The sequence below is a fragment of the Mus caroli genome, chromosome 11 (genome assembly GCF_900094665.2).
Source record: "Mus caroli chromosome 11, CAROLI_EIJ_v1.1, whole genome shotgun sequence".
Taxonomy (NCBI): Eukaryota; Metazoa; Chordata; class Mammalia; order Rodentia; family Muridae; genus Mus; species Mus caroli.
The window spans coordinates 54,544,054-54,565,133 of NC_034580.1; the positions used below are offsets into that span (position 1 = coordinate 54,544,054).

Sequence of the window (21,080 nt, forward strand, 5' to 3'; positions counted from 1 at the left end):
AGCACACCCATGCCTAATACCCATGCTAGTGGGAGGTCACTCTTGCTTTTTGTTTTGTTTTGGTTCCAGAGCTTTTCACGGCTAGAATGAAAGTCAAGTCAAACATTCAGCCACTTTAGGAAATAGTTTGTTGCATTTGAAGGAATTAAACATATAGCTCCCATTTGAACTAGCAATTCCACATCTAGCTATCCACCTGAGAGCAGTTAAAGAATGTGGCCATTCAAACACATGAATATGAGTATCCATATATAGCAGTTTTATTTACAGCAGTTCCAGGTGGAAACAACCCTGGTGTCCTTTGGTGGTAAAGTGGGAAAGCTGAATGGGACTTGTCTACGTGATAGATTCACCTGGACAAAGCAAGCTGTTCAAACCTCAGAGTGCGGCAAAGAAAGGAAGAGCTTCCAGATACAAAAGGCTTCACACCCTGTGTGGTTCCCTCGGTTAGAGAAAGTATTGGATGGGTGATGAGGCAGAGGGATTGGAGGGAGACAGAGGGAAATGATGCCTAAAGGCCTGAGGTCAGTAGGGGTGAGTATTGTACAATTCTGTAAATGCTGAATAACCATTGAACTGTACTCTGTAAACAGGTAAGTTGTGTGATTATAAATTATGTCTCAATAAAGTTGCTATTAAAGAGGAATTAGCTGTGAATGAGAAGCTTTGATTTGGGAATAGTTTGTTCCCACTTCATGGAAGTCCTGTGAGTGGCTTGGGCTCTAGTTACCCTTCCTTTTGTGAGGTTTCCTGATTGTTGTCTCCTGAGTGTGTGGTGGGGTCCAGTAATGCCTCCTGGTTAGCACGGGGCAGGGGGGGCATCAGAAGCCCCCACTCAAGGGATTGTTAATGTCTTTCTGCCCCGGCTTAGTTTGTCTCTCTGGTTTTGTGTTTTGAGATATTGTCTCTAGCCCGGCTAGCCTGGTTGGCCTCACTTTCAGCAGGCCTCCTTACTTTACTTCCCAAGTTCTGGGATTGTAGATGTGCACCAAACATATATGCCTGGCTGTCTTTGCCTTTTATCGACCATTCTGAAACCCTTTCTAAAGGAACTAGAGCTGAGGTCAGGGAGGTAGAGAGGTTGAAGGCTGAGACCATGGCTATACTCAGCTGTAAGGCTGCATCTTTGGCTCATTGTCCAGTTTTCAGTTCTGACTGTTGCTGTACAAAATGGAGGAGTTGGGCTGTAGGGACCTGAACAGTTTGGTGACACTGAATCCTTGAACATCCTGGTGGCCAATCTCCTGAGAAGAAAATAACCAGGAATTTTGTTGAGATGTTTTATCATCTCTACTTAACATCTTTTTGTATGATATAGTGTCATAGTTCATAATCTATTCACATAGGTCTGAAATCCATCATGGCCATTGTTGTCAGTGTTTTAATCCCAAGGACTGGGATGGAGTTCCAGCAGTAGAGAAGAGGAGGCATCCTTTGCAGTTCCTTTCATCTGGTCACTACTGGCTGTCTGCACAGCTTCTGTCACTCAATTCTCACAATCCTCATAGCGTTAGTTTTCTGTCTCAGAGATAAGATGTGTCTTGTCCATGGGGTGAATGAAGAACACTTGTTTCTGTATAGGAAAGGACAGTTTACCCAAAAGCAGGTTTAGGAGACTGCTAGAGAGGGCCTGTAATTAAGACTCAAGTGGAATAGAAGGGACTGGCATAGGAAAGAAGAGGTAAGGAAAATTAGGACCCTGCCCTGAGCCTCCCGATCCAGAAAGTGAGCAGGATTTGGATCTAGGCAAGATGGGGCATTAGACTACTGTCTCTGTCCACTGCTCCCTGAGAAGACCTGCTGCTCAGTTGCAGAACTGCCTATGCTACAAGGCTGTGCTAGACCCTCATGGTACCCTTCCCAGGGTGTGTGCTCTTGAAGCTCTGAGGCTCACCAGAAAGTCTTGTGATCCAGCTTTCAGCCATGGGGAAGAAAGCATGGGCCTTGTGTGGGTGAGAGCTCTGCTATCTGGGGCTGCCTCATCCCACCCCCAACAAACTCTCTGAAACGTCATCAAGCAAGTTAGAACTCTTTGATCGGCCTGATGACTTTAATGGAAAGGGACTATGAAGGACTTGCCTAACAGGCACTTGACAGATGAAGCCCATGGGATAATGATTCTGAGCTTAGGGTGGGTACCAGGCCTCATACCCTGCTCTTAGACAAGGGTACTCTCAGTCTGGTTAGCAAGATGGTGATAAAAATGGGTCTGTAGAACTACAGAGGGAGGCAGGCCAACCACAAGTGTTCAACTGGTGCTGTAAGCATTTAGTGCTAAGAAAGGAAGCCCACCAAGTAGTAGACCTTGGATAGTTTGGTGAGAAGTTGCTGTCTGCCCCAAAGTCCACCCACCTGTGGCTTCTGGAGCAGACTATGCCAGTGTTTCCCAGTGGGATCTGGCAGTGTGAAGCAACTGGCATGATAGGATACATTGCAGCCAGTCTGCCTTCCCAGAGTATCTGTGTTAAAACATTCCAGTGTCTTAAATGGTGTGTATATATATCCATGTGTGCATGTATGTTGACCTTTGCCCTCCAAGAAGTCTCAGCAGGATTCCTTAAAGCCCAGACAGGTATGGGTGAGCCTTTGGGTCTGTCTCCCAATCCTAGAGCTAGTGCTCAAAGATGTGGCTCTATTTACCTACCTCCTTATGTCTTTTTTTTTTTTTTTTTTNTNTTTTGAATCTACTATTTCCGAAGCTTTTCCTCACTGATCTGAGACTAGGATCTTGGCTGCCTGCTCTCCCTAGCAGTCCTCACTGAGCTATTCTCTCACTGTCCTGCCCCCTCCTCCGGTGCAAGCCAGGACACTGTTCTCCATGTAGAAAGTAAAAGTCCAGCGGGTGTCCTCTACATAAGTCCAGCTTGGCTTGCCCCACCGTGGTTCTGTGGGTAGGAAGTGGTGCTGTGAAGGCTAAGGATTGAATGCGAGGGGTGGGTCCTGCTGGTGGCTGTGGGACCTGACACACCACCCCTTTTGAGTGACTTGTTTTGTCCTTGCAGCCCACCACCCTCCCTCAGGGCACCATCAACATGAACCAGTGCACAGATGTGGTGGATGGGGAGGCCCGCACAGGGCAGAAGTTCTCCCTCTGCATCCTGACACCTGACAAGGAACATTTTATCAGGGCAGAAACCAAGGAGATCATCAGTGGGTAAGTTGGCCAGAGCCACAGGAGGCACTGCCTGTTTGCTCACCCATTTCTGGGGACTCCAGGGCTTCTAGGTCTTCCTTGGAATTCTTCACTGATTGATCATCCTCCCACCCCACACCTCATCCTCACCCTGTGCCTCCCTTCCCCTCAAATAGAATAAGCCCTCTTTTCTAGGCTGTGTATCAGTCAACCTGTGTGGCAGCCCCTTTGAGAAACATCCTGTGTAGCACCAAAACCTCCAGGTGATTCACATGCATGTATTTTGGGTCCTCAGTGATGAACCCCATTCATTCTATAAGGCTGGAAGAGGGCAGGTGTGTCATCAAGGCTCTGGAAGTAATCAGTCTGAGGTTGAGGGGTATAGGCTGTATATAGCACAGGGTAGAGGGAAGTAAGGACATGAAGCCATCTGGCTTAAACAAGTACAAGGCCATTGGGAGCATTGTCTTTTTCTAGCATCCTTTAGTTGCATCTCTAGTGTTGCTTTTCAGGAAACCAGACTATACTAGCCAAGAAATAACATTTGGTAGGTGACTGAAAATTCTCCTTTCTAGGTTTCTAGGAACAACCTGAAGGAGTACTTTGTGTGTCTTCCTGACCTTAACCCAGAACCCAAGATTTAAGAGTTTCCAGGGCTTCTAATGAACCCATCCTCTATACCAAGCAATCTGAGGGTCAGGAGTAAGGGAGCAGTCAAGTGTGAGTGACCATCTGTATTTCTGACTGCAGCTGGTGCTACCTGGCCTAATATAGCACACATTTCTCAAGTGGATCTACCTAGAGAGCCTCGTCTTCCTAGACTTGGATCTAGGAGAGGGCCTGAATGGGACTGAAAAGGTAGTCAGAGGTCTCTAGGACAGGCAGGGAGTATCTGCACCTGGGCTGATGATGCCATGTGGCTCAGAGAGATGATGTTTAGCATCTGACTGGTTGGTCCTTTGACAACTACCTTGGGGTCCTGGCTCTACTCTTGAGCCTCTCTCCTTGGTTACTTCTCTGTCATCTGTTCTGTCAGCATACCATGGAGGCCTGCTAGATAGACATGGTTATTAATTAACTGACCAAGTTACCAGAGGCATGTAACTTCAAAATCCTGTACGCAGGCTCATACTCCTTGGGGTCCACAGCTTATATGGCAGCTTGAATTATAGCAAGTCAACTGAAACTCTTTCTCTCCCCTCATTCTTGAAACCCCTTTTCTTTTTTTCTTTTTTTTTTAAATTAGGTATTTATTTCATTTACATTTCCAATGCTATCCCAAAAGTCCCCCACACGCTCCCCGACCCACTCCCCCACCCACCCATTCCCACTTCTTGGCCCTGTCTTCTGACCCAAGCAATATTTTTTTTGTTTTGTTTTGTTTTTTGTTTTTGTTTTTTTTGAGACAGAGTTTCTCTGTGCATCCCTGGCTGTCCTGGAACTCACTCTATAGACCAGGCTGGCCTCGAACTCAGAAATTTGCCCGGCTCAAGCAGTAGCTTCTTTAGCCTTGCCCACATGCTGCAGAGAAGTCAGACATGGCACAAATGTTCCAAAACCAGGTGCTTATAATCCCCTCACTCTCGGTCTCCTCTAACCTCGGTGCCCTCTCCAGTGCTGTTATGGTTCTTCATCTTCATCTGTGGACTCCAGGCCCCATTGGCCTACATGCTTGGTCACATCCAAAACCAGTTCCTAAGGAGAAGGTACTTTCACCAAGCAGGTAGGGCAGGGACATCTACCACCTACCCAGTCTCCCTCCCTCATGCCATGAGTGGCTTTCATACTGCTGGGACTATATTTGACACTACTTTTCTAAAGGATTGGTTGGGACTCATTGTTGCTGTCTGGCTCAGCCAGAAGCTAGCATTCTCTTCTCTCTGCTCTGCCATCAGCTCTGCCCGTTTACTCATTCTCACTGATAGCTCTGCCTTCTGGAGTTGGAGAAAATAAGTCCCCACCAACCCCATGTGTATTAACTGATCCTCTTTTCTTCACTGGGTTATTATTCTTAACATTTCTGACACATCTAAATATGTTGGGCTTCCATGACAAAATCACATGTAGCTGAGTGTAGAAGTACATGCCTGCAATTCCAACTTTTGAGAGACTGGGCAAGAGGAGAGTTCCAGGACAGCCCAGTAGCCTGGGCTACATAGCAAGACCCTGGTTTGTTTTAAATGGGGGGAGGAAGGAAGAGATAGCAGTGTAGACCTGTTCCATCATGGTTCAGCCCTGACAACTCTGATGCTAGTCATGGCAAGCTTGGTAGTGACCAAGAGTCCCAGGCTTCCCTTCCTCAAACTCTTCCCAAGCTTCTAGCTAACTTAGCAACAGAGTTCCTCTTGAGGGATGGCTCCACCCTCCCAGGGCTCCTTGGTGTTGACAATGGATAGAGCATATGAAGTTTTAAGCACTTGAGAGATTCTACAATCCCTGCCATGTACCCCACATACCTGAGGTCCTTGTGGGGAGATAATCTTGATTTAGGATTCTGGTGAAGTTGTAGGAATCACTCCCTTCACACACACAGCCTCAAGTATCTGACTGAAATATCAGCTGACATGGAGCAGTTCTAAGATCCAGGCTTCCTGGAGAAAGGATGGAGTAAGAAGATAGGAGCTCAATGCCCCGGGAAGTCTGCCCATCTGCTGTCTTCCAGATGTAACTCTTTCCTCTCTTTGGGGCCACGGGAGGTGACCTACAAGCACCCCTAAGACTCGGAGGGAACTTGTAGGTCCCTGGGCATGGGTTGAGCTGAGGTGAGCAGCCCTTTGTTCAGCAGCTATGGTTCCCTAGCCACCAGCTCCCAAGACTGCTCCAAAAAGCAATGCAATGTTTCTCTCCCCATCCTGCAGCAAACCCAAATTATAGAGTCACCTTAAGGAGCCCTTCTCTTGCCCCAGGGGTACTGATAGGTATGTGGATGTGGCCAGCACCATCACTACTCTAGGCCTGGACCCAGCCTGGGGCCTGGTGTTCTGTGAAGTTTAGAGCCCTGTCTCTCTTGTGGTTCCTGAAGTTACTGCTTGTCTGGAAGGAAGGCTGGCTGTTGTACCCCACTTGGCATTAGCTGAGGCCAGGTTTCAAAAGCAAGCCTTCTTCTATGTTACAGTCCCTCTGTTCTTCTGAAATTCTGGACCTGCTCTCATTTAGCCACTGGTCTCTCTAGGATATGGTTACATAGAGTGGCAGTGCTAGATCTGGGGTCTTAACCTTTTGTCTATAGCTCTTTCCCTAGCTACCAGCGCCACGCTTTCTGTTGCTGGCCCAGAATGGCTTTCTAGTGAAGGATCTGGCTCTAGTGAAGGATCCTTGGCAAGTGTGTAGCTTTATCCTGGTGTGTGTGGCATTTTTCCTGTGTAAGTGGTGGTCTGATTTATTAGCCTCTTACTCCTGAGGTGAACCACCATGGGAACTTTGCTGATAGAACTCCAAAATTTTCACCTTTCAGCCAGTGTCTGCCCCAGTAGCCCTAATTGGCTGCCAGTCATTGCCTGGTTATGCAGTCACCAAATCCAAATCTGGGTGGGCAGTTTTTAAGTTGAGATTAGACCAGTAATGGCACAGTGCTCTCCCTGTGTCCCAGGATGCCTTTGTCAGAACAGAGAAGTCATCTTGCTCTGAGTCCATAGTGGCCATGGAAGGGTCATTGTCTCTCCTTGTCTTGATACAGCCAGTGCTTTTCATGACTTGTTAAATGACACAGTCTCAACAGCTACTGCACTCTGATCTGGAGTAACACCCACCTTGCCCAGTGTCTGACCACTGGATAGGTATCTCCAAAAAGGCTACCTAAGAGCCTGAGGTCTTTGCCTCCCCAGCAAGGCGTGGAGGTCCTGAAAGGCAGGGATTTACCTGATACTGTTTCTCATCCTGTCTTCGCAGGTGGTTAGAGATGCTCATGGTGTATCCTCGAACCAACAAGCAGAACCAGAAGAAGAAACGGAAAGTAGAGCCACCTACCCCACAGGTAGGCTGGGCGGTGTCCCCTAGTGGAACTGGGCCTGGAAGAAGTGAGGGTAAGAGGGTGGAGAAGATCGGGCCAGGGCTGAGGTGGTCATACTTTGCATGCCTCTTCCTCCGTCCTGCCTGTACCCTAGGAGCCATAGGCCACTGAGCAGACTAGCCTGCTAGAGTGCCCTGGGCTGTCTTCAGGAGGGTTTGAACCAGCAGGCAAATACTGAGCAATAGCAGCTTAGCATGTGTCCCTTCCCCTGACCATCCATCCTATCTACTTCTGGGAGCGGAAGAATGGTGCACTCTTCTGCCACTGTCAGAGGAAAGAAGTAACCCTGAGCAACAGGAAAAGGGAAACCTGGTGGGTCCCTGCCCTGACTAGTCCCTGTGTGACCAGAGCTAGGTTAGGTGGCTGGGGCAGACGAACCAGGTCCAGTCCTTCCCTTCCTTCCTCCTTCTCTCCCTCCCTGTGTCCCTCTCATCCTCAGTCCCTCCCTCCTCTTAGCCAGTATTCTGGGCTCATGGCAGGAAGTGCTCTGCCCCCATTCTTGCTGTGTTCACCACACCCTTAGGCTCTGGAAGGGTGAAGTCACCATTCTGAATTTCCAGCAAGGGCCTCTTGCTAGGGTGGTTGTAGGTACTTAAGGTTCATCTTTTCCCCTCTGTACCAAATGTTGCTTTCATCAGGATTTTTACCTAGGTTGGATAAATCAAGTCAGTCCTAAGAATGAACAAAATTCATTCTTGAATGTGGTCTTAGGGCATCACAAACCCAGAGTCTTGTGGAAGCAGAGAGGTAGCCCAAGATAAAAAGCTTGCATCCCTGGGCCAAGCAGTCTTTCTAGCTTCTCTGGCTTCTTGGGCTGCAAAAGAAGGACAGGCAGAGGCTGCTGACCTGGATCTCCACAACTCTAGACTACTGTGGACAGTTAATCCTACTGTAGGATGTAGCCCAGGCCTGCGTCTAGTGACCAGCATCCATCCTGCATCTCATCCTTACCCAAGAAGCCCCAGAGGGCACCCAAGCCAGCCTTCCCCAGAGAGCAGTGCCCCCAACTGGAAGTCATTTAAAACATGCAATCAAAGAAATTTAAAAATGTAGTCAGTTTCCCAGAAACAGAAAGCCTTTTGCTTGGGAGCAGCAGTTAATGCTCAAATCTCCCAAGCTGCCTGGTTTGAGAGAAAAGTCCTGGCTGAGTAACAGTGGTTAGGGTTACGCCTTGTTTCCATGGTGATGCCTTGGAAGCATTGCAGCATAGAGCTTCTGCCTCCAAATATGGTAACTCTCTATGTACCAGAGACAGCCTGGGTCAGGCTAGAAATTTGGGTGTATCCCCTCCCCCACAACGTTGTCTCTCTCGAATGAAGCTGCCCTGTGGCCAGGCTCCAACTTTCTGGGCCAGTAGAAAGAGCCCTATGATCCCAGAACAGGAATCACCCCTTCCCTGAGGATATGCCTCAGAACTAGGGCACAGAGTTCCTAGCCTCCTCTGCCAGGGTTATGGCATGCCTCTCCCCTTCCCCACAGCTAACCTCTGGTGAGCCTCAGGAAAGAGATTTAGATTGAAGTCTCTGGGTACACCCACACACACTTAAGCAACCTGCTATCAGAGCCATTTATGTGGCGGGTGAGCCTGAAGCTCAGTTTCCATCTCTCTCCCATATCCCTGCACAAAGCCTAGAAGAGTTTCAGGTTAAACCACTCGGGACCAGAAACTTGGTTTCTGCTGGGTCCAAGCTAAATTCTTCAGGTTGACCCTAAAGAAACTTAGATGATAGAGGTGATGTTCACCAGACATATAGGTCCTTGAAAAGAAGGCCTAGAACAAGAGTTCCCAAGGCAGAGTGAGAGCAAGTTTCCTAGCTCTCCAAGAGTCTGTTACTCATAGGGAACTTTGGAGGGTGGCTTTTTTCTCTGCCAGTCCCACAGGCTCGAGGCCCTTGGCAGAGATGTGGATGAGGTTCCCTGTTCATTTCTAGGATTCATGATTTTTTTAAAGTTTTTTTTTTTAAAGATTTATTTATTTTATGTATATAGGTACACTGTAGCTGTACAGATGGTTGTGAGCCTTCATGTTGTTGTTGGGAATTGAATTTTTTTTTTTTTTTTTTTTTGGTTTTTCGAGACAGGGTTTCTCTGTATAGCCCTGGCTGTCCTGGAACTCACTTTGTAGACCAGGCTGGCCTCGAACTCAGAAATCCGCCTGCCTCTGCTTCCCGAGTGCTGGGACTAAAGGCGTGCGCCACCACACCCGGCTGGGAATTGAAATTTTTACGACCTCTGCTCACTCTAATCAACTCAGCTCTCTCTGGCCCAAAGATTTATTTATTATTATAAATAAGTACACTGTAGCTGTCATCAGACTCGCCAGAAGAGGGCATCAGATCTCATTACAGGTGGTTGTGAGCCACCATGTGGTTGCTGGGGTTTGAAGTCAGGACCTTCGGAAGAGCAGTCAGTGCTCTTAACCTCTGAGCCATCTTGCCAGCTGGATTCATGATGTTATAAGGTCTCTGCTGCCCTCTACTTCAAGACTTCTTTCTCACTGTGGCCCCTTCTCCATTTTCATGCCAGAGAAATAGAGAATGGCACCCTGAAGAGAGGGCGCGTACTCCCTTTTCCTTGGTTCTGGAAGCCCTTCTCAGTGCCTATGATAGCAGCCAGGGTCCATCACAGTCTTGACAGCATGAACGTAGCTGGCTCCTCAGGAATAGGGTGCAATGAACCTGGGCTTCTATACCCTTTGCTGACCCAGGCTGGCTCTGTGCAGTCTGAACCTCTACACCTCTTTGTGGCCACATCCACCAAACTAGATTTTTCATCCACCTGCTCAGAAGAAAAAGAATCTAGCCCAAGAATGGGGATTTGTTTACCTGTCCTCCAGAAGACAGAGAGAGAACAAGCTCCTTTGGGGTCAGCGGTGTGGGTCAGCCCCCATTATTTGGTTTGAGACCACATGGCAGTGGGATGTGGATATTTCTCATCCCCTCTGTCTTTGTGGCAAGATAGTAATCAGCTGAAACCACCCTCTTGGCAGCCCTCTCTGGAGATTGGTTGGGCACAGAATGTGAGTGGGTACTACAGGGCAGCTGGGATTGCCATCCTGTCTTTATCTGGGTTCAACATCTAAAGAGTCCAATTCTCTGTTTACTTAGAAACTGGATTTATATGTCTGCTGAGTTCTGTTCAGGGCCGTACCACTTCTGTGCCCTGGGAAAACTGGGAAGTGACTTGGGCTACCAATAAAGAACAACTTGTGCTTGAGAACAAGGTGTGCATGTGACAGGTGTGGGTGTACAGGTTTCAGTGAGATGCTGTGTGTCTCAGAGTGAGGTGCTCAAACAATAGACATTGGGATTTTCTCAGATCTGGGAACTGGGAAGTTCAAGGTTAAAGTAGCAGCAGATGTGGGCCCACTTCCACAAAGTAGATCTCCTGGCTTCTTTCACAGTTACTAATTCCATTTGTGAGGGCTCCACATTCTTCTTCTTATTATTATTATCATCATTATCACTATCATTATTATTACTATTTTTAAAGATTTATTTATTTATGATATGTGAGTACACTATAACTGTCTTCAGACACTCCAGAAGAGGGCATCAGATCTCATTACAGATGGTTGTGACCTACCATGTGGTTGCTGAGATTTGAACTCAAGACCTTCAGAAGAGCAGTCCGTGCTCTTAACCACTGAGCCATCTCTCCAGCCCTCGAGAGGTCCATTTTCAAGACTTAACAAAATCCTAAGGGCCCCACCTCCACAAATCATCATCAAGGGGATAGGATTTCTAATGTAAATGAGCAACAACTGTCAGGCCTTAGTGTCTGTCTTATTTCAGTAGTTCTTTCACATCATCCCTTGTGTTCCATCTAAGCTAAGAGTGGGAAAAACCACAGGGTGCTGTGCAATTCACTTTCTACATTTTCCCCAACGATCTTGATAGCAATGAGCCTGGCTCAGAGGAGTGCGTTCCTCTTTTGCCTTGTCCTGTCTCCCTTTGTTTATGTCTCAAGTACCTATGAGTATAGGAATGGCAGACTCCTATGAGCTTACCCCTAGTAATTGGGCTGCTATTCTAGGCACTGTCTGGCAGTATACTGCCAGAGAGAGTTTTTAGATACTTGGTGACATGGCTCTGGTAGAAACCAAGAATCTTTCCTCTGCAAGGCCTCTTGGACAAGGCACTGGTGGGTGCATGACTTCTCATCCTCCAGCACTGTTTTGATGTTTTTATATCCCTTGTAATTTAGCAGCCGGAACCTGAGTGCTAGCTTGGGCTATGTGCTCATATGCTACCACCCTCACTGCTCTCTCTCTAGGAGCCTGGGCCTGCTAAGATGGCTGTCACTAGCAGTAGTGGCGGCAGCAGTGGTAGCAGCAGCAGCATTCCCAGTGCTGAGAAAGTCCCCACCACCAAATCCACACTCTGGCAGGAAGAAATGAGAGCCAAAGACCAACCTGATGGGACCAGCCTGAGTCCAGCTCAAAGTCCCAGCCAAAGCCAGCCTCCTGCTGCTTGCACCCCACGGGAACCAGGACTAGAAAGCAAAGAAGGTGAGCAGCAGCTGATCAGCCTGCGGACCTCCTTGTTGTGGTGATCTGTCTTGTACTGGTGGAGTGGGGCTCTGTCCAGGAGATAGGACGGGACACTGGACATGTGATACAGGGCCCTAGCTAGTCCTGTCATGGGTCCTGAACTCTTCCTCCCTTTGTGCATCGTGCAGCATCAGTTCTGGGCAGCACTGGCCTGGCATGACTGGTTCCTGGCCTATGAGATTCAGCTTGGCTTCTCTACCTCACCTGTGAAGGAGAAAGGTGTAGCACCTACTCCATTGGCCTCAGGAGATCTATAAACACTATTCTTTCTGCCTCTGTGAGATCTCTGTTCCTGTACCACACGTTCCTACCTCATTAGCTCTTAGAACCTGCTGGGTTGGGTGCTTCCTGTCTTTAGAGGGATAGCAGTTAGGACACCAGTGCCCCTCTCCTCATTGTTACCATCTTGCTCAGCTCCTGGCTAAGAAGACGGGCCAGAGAGGACACTATTGACATCACCATGCCCTCTCCACTTAGAATGCTGTGCTGCCCTAGCAGAGTTAGTCCCCTTCTTTGCCTCCCTCAATTGGAGTTCTTTAGCATACACACCTGTCTACATTTACAGTCCATGTGCTCTATGGCATGCTTATAAAAGGCCTCCTCCCTGCCTCAAAAAAAACCCAAAAAACTAAGCCTGAAAAATGTCCTTTTGGTTGGTTTCTTCCTGTGGTCTGGTAAGAAACCATTGGTTAGGATGGAATCCTGCTTCCCTACCAGAACTGTACGAAAGTCCCTGCCTGCAAAGTGACCAGACTGGAGGAAAGGGTAGGGAGTAAAGGCAATGGAGATGGGTGGTCCATTTCTGCCCACAGTTTTCTCCTTTTACCTCTGGCCCATTCATAGCTGTGGGGTGTGAGTATGGAGGGTGTTGAGGCAGCTCCTGGGTGATCACGTGTGGGCTTTTGGAAAGTTCTGATGACAGAACTGACAGCAGTCTGAGCAAGCTTCCTCTTGCCTTCTAGATGAAAGCACCATAAGTGGGGACCGTGTGGATGGTGGTCGGAAAGTACGGGTAGAGAGCGGCTACTTCTCCCTGGAGAAGGCCAAGCAGGACCTGAGGGCTGAGGAGCAGCTGCCCCCACTACTCTCCCCACCCAGCCCCAGCACCCCACACAGCAGGTATGGTTGTCCTGGATCGCCCTCACAGGAACTCAGCCACCCCCTTCACTCCCCAGGTCTTCCAGCCCCAAGCCGAATGGTCTACAGCATCTGCCCTGCCAGCCTGGGTGAGGCCAGCAGGCCGCCCAACCACATGGACTCCAGCAGTGCTGGGGGGTGGGGAGCAGAGGTACTGGGGAGCACCTTTGCCTTTAAAGCCAGCAGGCAGTATGCCGCCCTGGCCGACGTCCCTAAGGCCATCCGGATCAGCCATCGAGACGCCTTCCAGGTGGAGAGAAGGCGGTTGGAGCATAGGACTCGGGCCCGGAGCCCTGGCAGGGAAGAGGTGGCCCGTCTATTTGGCAACGAGCGGAGGTAAGGAGGGCACTAGAGGGCTAAAATCACGTATGTACTCACACAAGTGTACTTCAGGAACATGATTTCTGTTCAGTGTATGGAGCATCTCCTCTCTGGGTCCCAGACTGTGGTTCTAGTTTTCAGCTCCTGGCAGCCAGATACAGGACTAAGTGCCTGTAGGCTGGCTAATGTAGGCTGTGCTTCTCAGATTAGGCCCAGTGTGGCTGAGTCTTAGGCTTCTTGGCCTTCTCTCTTATTAGAGAGAACTTCTATTCTCTGAGAAGACTCAAGAGCTGCAGATAGGGACTAGGCCCTCCTCATGCTGACAGTTCTGCACTTGTCAGAGGGCACTGAAGAGATTCCAAGATACAGGAAAGTGAGGGGGCAGCATAGATCCTTCCCACCAAGATGCAAGAGGCAGCCAGAAACAGCTGCTGTGTGTCTCAGCTGCCACTTTTACAAAACCTCTGGGTTTTGCTGAAATGGCTTCCCACCAGTGGCAGAGATATAGTACTTACTGCTGAAAAGATAAGGCTCTTCTTTTGCCCTGAAGTACCAAGCTTGAGGACTAGGGAACATTCTACCCATGATTCCCCCCTCAGATTCTCTACCATATCTCTGAGCTGTGTTTTGTGTCCAGGCCAAGTTTCTTCCTTAACACCAGACAGGTTTCTAAAGATCCATGCCTGCCCCCAGGAGAGGTTAAAAGCACATCCGTGTGCTTTGCTGTGGGTGGGAGCACCGCTTTCATTAACTTTACAAAGAAGTCCTCTGTTCAGAAAGGCAACTCCAAAAATATCTGCAGTGTCTTCCCTGCCCTGGGTGCAGGCTGAAGTTCAGTCAGGTGTTGAGGGCAGGATGAGATTAGGGAGGACTTTCTCTGGTCCCCTTTTCTCAACTCACAGTTAGTTGATACCCAACCCAGCTTGTTTCAAATGGCCTATGGACCCTCAGGTAGACAGTGGACACTGAGTGCTCCCTGGCATTCCATATAATCGTCAATCTTCACAGTCCAACAGTGGCTCAGGAAAGCACCTGTTACTCTTACCCTTGCTTCAAGGATGTGAAAACTTGGGTGACCCCCATCCCTCATGGTGAATAACAGCTAGTGGGTAGGCCTTTAGCAGGAATCTCTGATCCTATGATAGGCACCAGCATCAGAGCTCCTGATGTCCTTCTAAAGCATTTGGGTAGCAGAAATGAAAGGTCTCGTTAACCATTAAGGAGGCCTTCAGGGTGGGCAGGGTCAAGTTTGCACTGGCTGCTGAGCAGGCTAATTCTGGTGGTTCCAAAATGGGGTCAGCTATGCTTTACATTTAGTTCCAGGCCAGAGTTAACATTTTGCCCACCTGCTTGGCTAGGCTCCTTGTCAGAGATGTTAATTTTGAATGCATTCTTGTGTACCTGCCTGAGATAGATGCAGTCTCTAGGCTTTGTTCTTGCATGTTCTTCACCACTATGGGGATGAATCTCAGCTGGTGTTGGTGTCTGGACTACTTCTGCACATTAACCCTGTAACTATCCCTTCCTGAATGATCTTGCTGGTTGGTGTTGCTCTTTGAGGACTGCTATCTGAGGCCCAAGTAGTCCACCTGGTGCTGGACTGGATCCTGGTCCCTGATAAGTTAGAGTGATAAGATGTCAGTTACTTTGCATTGAGTTACTATAGCCAGGATAGACCTGCCACACAGTAAGGAAGTTGACAACCACAGGGTTACTTTTGGAAAACTTCGGTAAGCCAGTAAGCAACCCTACCTGAGTAACAGCAGCCCTGAGCTTGGAATTTGCTCTTGAGACTTCTGAGCCTTTGAAGGAGTTCTTATAGGAGGTTCTTAGACCTGTGTCTGCTAAGTGTGGAGAAGCTATGATCCCTATAACACTGTTAGTGACTAACAGAAAACTAATGGAACTCTGACCTCTCCACCTTCCTTTGTGAGAGCTACATCTGTCAGAGTAGCCTGAGTGAAGCACTTCCTGTCACCTCTATTGTTTCAGAAACACCAACTTAGCCACAGAGAACTAGCTATATGCAGAGGTTGCCCAAGCTCCTGGTTTCATCATGTCTTGGCAGCTATAGCAAGTCCCCCCTGTTTCTCATGCTAACTACTCTGCTTGGGACCTATAAACCTATGTTCCATGATGCCAGTCTGGCCGGCACAGCCCTCCTACTATCCTGGGGCCTTGAAGTCCTCTAGCCAGATCCAGTGCTCTCAGCCCGAGAAGAAACAGCGGCCCTGGGATGGTGGTGTCCAGCTCTTCCTGCAGCAGTCTAGCTGTACAGGACGCCTTGGCTGCACTTAAAAGATTTTCCTCTACCTGACAGCCAGCAGCTGCTTAGCTCACTGCTTTCCCAGCCAGTCTCCTCACCTCAGCCTGTATAGGCACAGCAAGCTAATCCAGCACCAGTCTTCTAACGAGTATGGAGGCAGAACACACACAAGCCCTCCTGAGCCCTGGCTGTCTTTGCCCTCTTACCTCCCTTGAGGAAAGGAACTCTTAAGGAAGATTTGTAGTGACCCCTGAAAAGAGAGAGTCCTGGGTTCTAGGCCATGACTTCCTCTTGCCTATTAGAGATTTTAATTTTCTGGAAGAGACCTTTATCACTTCCTCTCAGCTCCACACCACTGGTTCAGAATGCTTGCCACGCCCACCCTCATTGTGAGGGAGTAGGCTCTCCCTTGGAGAGCAGGCCTTGGGTTTGGTGAGAAGAGACCATCCTCCCAACAGGTTGAAATCAGCTCTCAGAGCCCAGGTAGGCAGCCCAAGCCTTCTGCCTAATCCCACAAGGTGACTCCTTAGGCTATGTGGTAATTATGGGTTTCCTCTCTTCAGCCATTACCTTGGGGTTTGCTGCTTTAAATCTTAGATAACTTTGATTTATCATGATTTGAATTTTAAAAGCAGTCTTTTTCTGTTCATTCATTTCCAAGCCTTATTTTCTTTCAGGTCTTGCCCTCTCCACCCTCTGCTGTGTTCGCGCCTCCTCCACCTGCTTCGCTTCCATCTCAGCTCCGTCGTCCCAGCCACAGACCGCCTGACAAGGCCGCTGGCCTTTCACATGAAATCAACTGCTTTGTTTTATTTTGATTTTGATTCCTTTTAATGTTAGCAGAAACTGTTAATTCATGGGCTTTTATCTTGCTAAATTTTGAACACCCTACTGTGGGGTGCATTATAACTAGAGGGTGCAATGTGTGCGGAGGTGGTGGTTGTCCTTTATTGTATCTGACTCAGGGAGGTTACCAAGGTGTACCAAAGTGAACGAGTCCAATGTTGGGGCAGGGCCAGTGCAGGCCCAGCGTGGAAAGGTTCTATGGCTGTTCCAGCCCAGCATGAATGGGGGAAAGTGGAGCTCAAGTAGACTGAATCTGTGCCCTAAGTCCTATCAGTACTGTGTAAACAGTGCCTCACTTGTTTAACAGGAAGGCTAACCCTGGAGCCCAGTGAGGTAGCCAGGTGTGCAAGCTGACCACAGGAGCCCTACTGGACTGGAGACGCAGTCCACCTTGGGAACGGGGACACTCGAGTTGAGCAGCTTCATGTCCTCTCTTGTAGGAGGTCCCAGGTAATTGAGAAATTTGAGGCCTTGGACATTGAAAAAGCAGAGCACATGGAAACCAACATGCTGATTCTGACCACTCCATCAAGTGACACTCGTCAGGGCCGCAGTGAGAGACGGGCCATCCCTAGAAAGCGGGTGAGCTCCAGTGTGGGGCCAAGTGGGGCCTTTGGCAGCATGGCTTGGGTCTGGGGAACACACTGCCGTACATGTTCTGAGTCCCATACATACCAGGGACATGTTTCTTCTGGGCCTCTACTCTGTTCTCTTCCAATTAGCCTCTTGAGCATCAGCCTGTCTTCCACATCTCCCTCCTACAGCGTTAGCCTTCTGTGCCACAAGATGCTTCAATGAGTTTTAGATCCCAGTTGTAACTAGCACAATTTCTTCCCACTGAGGCCACCCAGGAACAAAGCCGAATATGATATCTTTTTCCTTCTTTTGTTTTTGGAGTGGCAAGCTGTACCCTCGTTTCTCTGCTTAGCCTACAAGGTCCATCAGACCTCAGCCGTCCTCCTCCCAGATTCCTCCAGCCTTTTGCCCACCTGCCTCTTCTGTGGCCTGCTGTACCCAAGATCTTCTTTCCAGTTTCTTTGTTGTTCACAAGGTGCCTGCTGTCTGTCTTCTGTAACCTGAGAAGCTGCAAAATTGGGTGGGACCAGTGATAACCAGGCATCCAAAGAAAAGGCTGCTCTACTGACCAAAGCATGCCAGGACATGGGTTATCCCAGAACCTGCTGTGGGGCCTAGACAGCACTGCCCCACTCAAGGAGGGATGAACTACCCAACTTGTTGTCCCCATGCCTGCCCAAGCTGCCTTGAGCTGTACTGATGGGTGGCTGCTCTCTGCCACAGGACTTTGCCAGCGAAGCCCCCACAGCTCCTCTCTCAGATGCTTGTCCCCTGTCTCCACACCGAAGAGCCAAGTCATTGGACAGGAGGTCCACAGAATCCTCCATGACGGTGAGCCCAGGCCATGTGCCAAGTTCTCTGGAGATCTGTGCCACTACCGCTGCTGCTTCTGGCCACTCTGGGCTACTGTCCATTTATGTCTCTATGTCCACACTGGCCCTCCCTGTGTACCACCCTTATGCCTGTGAGTGCCCCACCCACTGGTCTGCAACCCATTGGCAACTGACCATTCTTCCCTCTCCTGGGCCCACCCAGGACTGGGGGCTGTGTGGCACCCTGAGTAGCAGCACATGGAGGTCTCTGTGCACAGGCGGCTGCACAGGGCCACTGCAGATGTAAAGCCCCAACTTGACCTCTGCTGTCTTGCTTTTGGTGTTTATTTTTGTGGCACTTTGGAACAGGATCCATGTGGTGTTGACAGTTTGTCCCATTTGAGGGTGTGTACAGGAATGAAGCTGCAGACAAAGTTCGGCCTGGTTCCTCAGCACAGCCTACAGCCTTCCAGGAGATGTGGCACACTCACCAGCTCTCATCCCCCAGCCAGAGCAGGTTCTCTATCAGCTCAGCTGGTAGCCACTATTCCTGGCAACCACCAAAAACCCAGAGAGGAAAGAGCCACAGGGACCAGCTTCCACCATTCCTTGAGGCAGGCACAACAATGATAACCACAGCAGAAGGTTTAAGAATCTTTCATAGAGCAGCAGCTCAGCAGGCAGTGAGCGGGCCTTCATCCCAAGTCTCCTGAAGCAACAGCTATGCACCATCAAAAGGGGACTTCCCTTTGTACAGGTCTCAGGGCTGGAGCATGCTAACGTTTGTCTCCACTGCTATTGGTTCTTCAAACAATTCTTGTGGAAGGAAGTCTTGTGAAGGAAGCATGGGTTACAGGAAGGCTCCACAAAGGGAAACCTCATCTTACTCTGTTCAGTTGTGGCATGGCAAGAGCCTGCTGCGGCCTCTCCACAATGGAGCAGGAACTCCCAGGATGCCTGTCCTGGTTGGTGTCACTTCTCTGGATCAATCCCTGTCCTTGGAGTAATCAAAACCAGTTTCTGATCGGGACAGCTGTGGAAGAGACCTAAGAGCACTGGGGACCACAGAAGGGGTAGCTGGGGTCTTCAAAGCCTGTCCTTCTGGGTATACTTGTAGCAAATGAGAACTTTGTTCCCAGCGGAATACAGGCTGCTCCTCATTAGAGCAGCACCCACTCCGACCTGCTGATGGTCCTGACCTACCTTCCTCTGTAGGGAATAAAACAGAACTTCTTCCTGGTATAAGAGTAACCTTCAAGTTGGACAAGGTTATTGCTACTGCTTTGTCCACCCCAGACATGGTTTGCCTCTCAGGCTTCTAGCCTTCAGTCCTTCTGCAGCCTCAGCTGAAGCCTTTGGATTCCCCTTTCAGCAGGTGTCCCCGTGTACTTAACATGCCTGGGGACTCTCCATCTGGGCCCATGCTATGACCCAAGGCAGAATGAGCAAAGCCCTGAATAAGCCAGGATAGAGACCTTAGACCAGCAGCCAAGCAGCCTGTGCTCCTAGGCCCACGTTTGTCTCTCAGCTACTTCCTCAGGGACGCATGCCTCTGGGCAAGAGAGTAGGCAGGCTTGTCTGGTAGGTGGTGGAAACTTTCTGCTGCTGCTTCATCTACATAAAAACAGCCCTGGTAAGCATAGTTGTCCATCACTGGGGAACCCAGATGGTTTCCCTTGAGCGCCTCTCTCTTTTCTTTCTCAGCCTGACCTGCTGAATTTCAAGAAAGGCTGGCTAACCAAGCAGTATGAGGATGGCCAGGTGAGTGTGTGTGTAAGTGCTGAGGCCTGGAGGACTGGGGAGCAGATGCAAGTCCCAGCTTGTCCCTGGTAGGGTTGGTGAGCCCTGATTCATGCTTTTGGCCTGCAGACAACCTACAACATCCTACAGTTCCTGCCTATGATTGCTCCTAAAAATTTTAAAGAGTCTGTGCCTCCTCAGAGGCAGAATGGCCAGCCTATGGCTGTGGGGCTGGCTTGTGTTTCCATACAAGGCAGCTATACATGGCAGACACATAAGGCTGCAAAACCCTTGTGTTGGACCATCTCATCTTTAAGGGCACCCTAGAATTGTGAATTGTAAATATTAAGTCCAAATAGGAAGAATTTGCAAGCCTCACCTTAGCCAGAAGCACGTTAGGCCCTTGCCTATAGAAACCCAGTCTGCTCTCCTAGCTCCGTTTGCCTTGGGAGACTGTGCCAAAGCATCCCCTCTTCTCCTTCTTCCACTCTATTTAATGCCCTTGCCTTTACCTGAAGACTCAAGTTCCCTTCCTCAGAATGAAGATTGGGACTTTCGCAGGTTAGTTTGTACCTGCTGGCACTGTGTTCACAATGGTGTGTCAGCCAAGTGACTGTGCCTCTCAGCACCTTTCACAGCCACCATTCTGTGTGATGGACCCAGAACTGTCTGCAGTCTCTGCAGTTAGGATGGAGGCCTGCAAAGCACCATCACCAACCACACACTGGGGCACAGAGCTGGCCAAGGCCCACTACTCTCCACTGCCTCATTGCTGCAGTGCATCTAAACAGGGCCTCCCTGAGGCCATGAGCGCATGGCTGCCTGCCAGAACAGCCCTCTGTTGCCTGCTTTACCTGTACTCTCCAGGGTGCCTAGACTCAGCTGGGGTCAGGGAGGGGCATCAGGTATGTTTGCAGGGTAGTTGGATGTTTTATCTTTCTCTCCCTTAGTGGAAGAAACACTGGTTTGTCCTGGCAGATCAGAGCCTGAGATACTACAGGGATTCCGTGGCTGAGGAGGTGAGAACACTACAAGGCCTAAGTGGCATCTAAAAGTCCAGGGCTGAAGTCTGTGAAAAGGTAGCCTACTGCTTTGGGTGTCATGGTTTCAGTCTACTGGGATAGTACATGCAGATGGACCAGCTTTGATGGCAGAACCGTTGCCCTCCTCAGACATTATGGTCATGCTCTAAGGACTTGAGTTCGGTATCTTGATGCAGTAGGCTTTGACTACTTTGTTTTCTATATTCTTTTAAGAACAATGAAGTTGGGCTGGAGAGATGGCTCAACAGTTAAGAGCACTTGGTTTTGTAGAGGATCTGGGTTTCTACACCTACATAAAGACTCACTACCATCTGTAACTCGAGTTCCAAGGGATCTGATGCTCTCTTCTCCACAAGCTCCAGGTACACATGTGATACACAGCCATGCACACACGCAAAATACTCATACAAATAAATCTAAAAAAATGAAAGAACAATGAATTTAGTACTCTGGGTGAACTCAAGTCTAGTTTTGTCTTTGGTTTTCAACAAAAAAAATTGTGGTAAATTGAGTCTTGGTTAACTTATGTCTTGGTTAAATTATGTCTTGCTGTGCCTTGTGGTAGAGGAACTCATATTCAATAAATCATTTTTTTGTGTACTAGGCTGTGGGGGGAAACACTTGCCATGGGACACTAGTGGGTGT

At 49.1% G+C, this 21,080-nt stretch overlaps 1 protein-coding gene and 1 long non-coding RNA gene across 7 annotated transcripts in view; one reads left to right on the forward strand and one right to left on the reverse strand.

The window, feature by feature from the left end:
* The window catches only part of Mprip (myosin phosphatase Rho interacting protein), a 115,584-nt gene that overhangs the window by 63,671 nt on the left and 30,833 nt on the right, over positions 1-21,080 (forward strand). For 3 of the 6 annotated variants that reach the window (XM_021178482.1, XM_021178484.2, XM_029484025.1), the window contains exons 4-11: positions 3,003-3,154; positions 7,022-7,106; positions 11,418-11,652; positions 12,657-12,813; positions 16,705-16,846; positions 17,564-17,671; positions 19,357-19,413; positions 20,343-20,411. In XM_021178482.1, the coding sequence (XP_021034141.1) occupies positions 3,003-3,154; positions 7,022-7,106; positions 11,418-11,652; positions 12,657-12,813; positions 16,705-16,846; positions 17,564-17,671; positions 19,357-19,413; positions 20,343-20,411 (1,005 nt within the window). Of the gene's footprint in view, positions 1-3,002; positions 3,155-7,021; positions 7,107-11,417; positions 11,653-12,656; positions 13,168-16,704; positions 16,847-17,563; positions 17,672-19,356; positions 19,414-20,342; positions 20,412-21,080 lie in introns of all 6 variants that reach the window. The other 3 variants (XM_029484024.1, XM_029484022.1, XM_029484023.1) reach the window with 2 other exon arrangements.
* LOC110306318 lies at positions 1,376-8,275 on the reverse strand. The gene is made up of 4 exons (XR_002379251.2): positions 8,094-8,275; positions 6,992-7,140; positions 5,590-5,724; positions 1,376-1,573 (listed from the first exon to the last, which is right to left on the reverse strand). It is a non-coding gene; the product is annotated as an uncharacterized LOC110306318 (long non-coding RNA).